This window comes from Paramisgurnus dabryanus, chromosome 20 (genome assembly GCF_030506205.2).
Source record: "Paramisgurnus dabryanus chromosome 20, PD_genome_1.1, whole genome shotgun sequence".
Lineage (NCBI taxonomy): Eukaryota > Metazoa > Chordata > Actinopteri > Cypriniformes > Cobitidae > Paramisgurnus > Paramisgurnus dabryanus.
In genome coordinates, this window is record NC_133356.1 from 8666854 (window position 1) to 8670955 (window position 4102).

General features: G+C 37.0%; 1 protein-coding gene and 1 non-coding gene across 2 annotated transcripts; both read right to left on the minus strand.

Moving 5' to 3' along the window:
* Positions 1 to 1462: 1462 nt before the first annotated feature.
* Positions 1463 to 3611, minus strand: tomm20a (translocase of outer mitochondrial membrane 20). Its single transcript, XM_065296226.1, has 5 exons — positions 3390 to 3611; positions 3013 to 3059; positions 2629 to 2710; positions 2395 to 2537; positions 1463 to 1979 (listed from the first exon to the last, which is right to left on the minus strand). Exons 1-5 carry the CDS (start codon positions 3511 to 3513, stop codon positions 1935 to 1937), a joined length of 441 nt encoding a protein of 146 aa, XP_065152298.1. The 5' UTR covers positions 3514 to 3611; the 3' UTR covers positions 1463 to 1934.
* LOC135787705 (small nucleolar RNA SNORA14) lies at positions 2221 to 2353 on the minus strand. The gene has a single exon (XR_010547172.1). It is a non-coding gene; the product is annotated as a small nucleolar RNA SNORA14 (small nucleolar RNA).
* Positions 3612 to 4102: the final 491 nt, after the last annotated feature.

Consider the following 4102-nt stretch of genomic DNA (forward strand, 5'->3'; position numbering starts at 1 on the left):
ACAAGTACTAGATTCCTTACTTGTAATGTTATCTTAACCTAAATCCAGTTTACTTGCAGCCATGCATTAACCAGCATTCACTTCTTTACCACAGCTGACCAATCTACAACAAAACATCTTAAAACATGAAGGGGCGATTTCCCGGATAGGGATTAGACTAGTTCTAGACTAAAATAAATGTAACAGCTGTCCAAACTGAAAACAACTTGCACTGACATCTTTAAATACATCAGTGCCCTTTGTTTTACCTCAAAGGCAAAGTAAAGTTTTTAGTAAAGCATGTTTGTTAAAGAAGACTAGTTCTATTTCCTAATTAAACTAAGGCCTAGTCCTGTCTTAAAATAATCCCTGTCCGGGAAACCACCTCTATGGGGCAGACAGGGATTAGCTTAATCCAGGACTAGGATTTAGTTTAATTAGGAAATAGAACTAGTTTTAACAAACATGCCTTACTAAAAATATAACCTGTGTGCAATTTGAGGCAAAACAAAGTGCCCTGATGTATTTTATGACAGTGTTTCTCAACCCTGGTCCTCAAGGACCCCCTTCCAGAATGTTTTAGAAGTCTCCTTAATTAACACACCTGATTTAAATTATTAGCTTGTTGGGGAGACATTCTGGAAGGAGGGTGAGGAGTTAGTTCAGGTGTTTTAAATTGGGAGACATCTAAAACTTTCTGGAAGGGGGTCCTTGAGGACCAGGGTTGAGAAACACTGCTTTATGATATGTCAGTGCAAGTTGTTTTCAGTTTGGACAGCTCTAAAAATGTTTTAGTCTAGGACTAGTCTAATCCCTGTCCGCGAAACCGCCCCTATATGATGTAAATGTTCTGTATTTCAATTGAGAAATAGCATGTGATTTTCAGTAAGCTTTTAGTTGGAGTAAACCACAAGAAACAAATTTTTATTACTTCACTAATTATTTATTACTTTACTAATTATTTTATTACTTTAATTATTATTACTTTTCATTACTTAAATGATTGCAGATGATTTTACTAGATTCATTATTTTATAAATAACTTCCTGCATTTTAAGAACGGTTTACATGTTTGTGCTGCAGATTTATACATGTATTCCAGCTATAACCAATGTACAGATATATAAGGTATGTTTTTTTTTTTTAGGGTGAATTGTTTATAGCGACCACAATATTTACTACCGTAGACCCCCCCAATATAATACTGTCAAAATGCAATGCGTCACACTTGACTCAATGATGAAGTGCAGTTTGAAAGAGCCTGTCATTTCACTTTACTCTTGTAGAGTGAATATTTGCCTTTGTCGTTTCTATATTTTTGCATTCAATAAAAAAAGTAAAATTGAGTGCAGTTTAAGAGGATTTGAACTACAAATGTGTTTCCACTGCCCTCTAGAGGAAAAGCACTGCATTTCAGAGATTGACATCATCAAAAGCTCAGCACAAGCAGATTATATATCAAATACAGACTCAAGTCTCAGGATGTATTGATTACGTTTTATTTTTATGAATACAAAAGGCAAATCTTTATACAAATTACAAAACAATTTCATACATTTCAAAAAGTGATTTGAATAGAAGAACATAACTCTGAAGAGCGATCCATATGCATTAAACTACTAACATGTGGATGAACAGAGTCTAAAATGACACTTGAGTCCATAACATATAAAATGACCTTTAATGCACACAGTCAAGCATCAGTAGACAATGTTTTAACTCGCTTGAAAACATAAAGCCTCTAATTTAAAGTTGTCATTTAGATCACTCCTGGAATTATATAACATTCACCCTATGTAAATGAACTGATAACGCAAACTACAAAGCAAAGTGCAGAACCAAAAATACGGTAAGCATCATGAAGAAAAAAAGACAGTTGGGATACACAATCACTTCACATGACAGGCTGATGTTTTGTTCAGTAGGTCCACACACCTGAGCATCATGAGAAACACTCATTCGACATCATCCTCTTCTAGGCTTTGAGCACTTACTATTCGCTGTAAAGAGAGATGAACATTTATCAGTCACAATGAAAAAAAACCGGAATGACTATGTGTTCCCAGAACAGCTAAGAAGCTTCACATTTTCGCTTTTTAAACCCAGTGGGATGCTGGCCTGGTTTACTTCATCGTAAGGGTTACTGTAACTTTGATTACAATAACACAATTATGTGAACATCAACATCATGCCAAAAAGGCTGTCGACAGAACTGAACCCAGAACAGCACAAATAAAAATTAAATGTCCAAGAGGTGAAATAGTCACAGGTCACTGCAAAAAGACCCTTAACTTTGGATAGTTCTTGGTTTCTCTTGCATTCTTACTTGTCCCAAAAGCTACAAGGCAGCAACAGGGGGGTTTAAAGAATGCAATGAATGCATTTAAGTATGCGGCAGATTTGTTGTGTACTCACCTGGCTGATTGACGGTAGCTTTGTAAGAAGCATTTGGAACACAGGTGCTGGCAACGTCTGCTGTAGCACCTGGAGAAGCTGCTGGGGTTGACCGCACACAGCAATGGCATTGGTCAGGTGATCCACACCCTTCTCAAAGTCTCCTGATGGACATTTTAAAAATGCATCACTTCATGACAGTCAAAAGCGTCCCACCATACACTCCCACTAAAACATCTAAGGTGGACATCTCACCCTGCGCCAATAATTCCTCTCCCAACTGAATCTCTTCAAGGAAAAACTTCTGCACGGCTCCGGCATCTTTTAGATCTGGTAACTGAAAAGAAAAGCATACTATAAAATTATTGCAAGAGTAAAATATTAAATAGGTTTATTTGGGAGAAATGAAATCAATTTCTCTTCCTCTATTTGTTTTCAAATGGTAAAATGTGAATTTTGCGATTGTGTCTTAAAGTCCTTACGATTTTCAGATCAATATGTGACGCCTGCGGGGTCTCGTGAAGGGATTTTGCCCCGTAGAACCCCACAATCACCAGATTGTAACGGTGATGTAACGTTACTCATACATAATCTCGCAATCATGCAAATTAATGAACACGAGATAAGACTTAACGTTACCTGGCCAAGTCCAGATGTTTCTCCAGCAGCTCTTTGCTTTTGCCTACCTGCAAAAATTAAACAAAACAGCACAACGGTTTACAAAAAAAAACAATAAACAATTAAACTCAAAGTTAATGAATACAACAAGACTTAATCACTTTTAATTAAATCAAAGACTAACGTTAATGTGAGATCATCAAATCAGAAACGACGATTTAACCACGTGACGACAATACTGTTTTAGGTTTTTTTACAATGACGGATTATTACCTCAGTATGACTTTCTAGTAGTAATTTCTGCAGAATCGTACTTCTCAAACAACCCGCACGACTTAACCTAATTCACTGTGCAAAACCATAAGTCTCGGAGATCTAATCGGTCAGTTAAGACTCACGTTCGCGCAGTCTGGTTTTGAAGTTCGGATCGCTTCGTCGTTTTCTGTCGAAATAGATACAATACCCGATGAACATCGCGCCGCAGACGCCCGCGGCAATCGCACTCGATCTGCCGCCCATCATCGCCGATCCGGTAACGAAAGAAACGTCTCGCGCTGCTCTTCTACTGTGGAGATCCACGTGCTCGTGCAGAGAGCAGCGGAAGGACCCCTATGAGTGACGAAAGCACACCGGGGTGTCACTGCAGACGCCTGAAAGATGGCGTTTAAAAAAAAGAAACATTTTACATTACAGTAACACTTAATAAATTGTGTTGTTATTACATATCCGGCAGTGTTAAATTAAAAAAATACTGTAGGTTAACTGGTAGAGCGTAATGTTCGCAATGGGTTCGATTGCCAGAGTAAATACAGGTAGGCATAGCTTGAATGCACTATAAGTCACGTGTTTAAAATAATACACGACAATAGAAATTTGATTATAAATATATCTTTAAACCTATGCATTAATTAATTCTATGTTGACAATAAGTAACTTTTGTGCATTTATTTTGGCACTGAATTTGAGTAAGTAAAGTGATTTATTAATAGATATATTGTGTACACAAGACCCATTCTAGATTATAAAACACAGAAGTAGATGTTGCCTAGAGTAATTAATAGGCAACGTTTTTTAAATAAGAGTCAACTAAAGATATTCAAATATTCACATT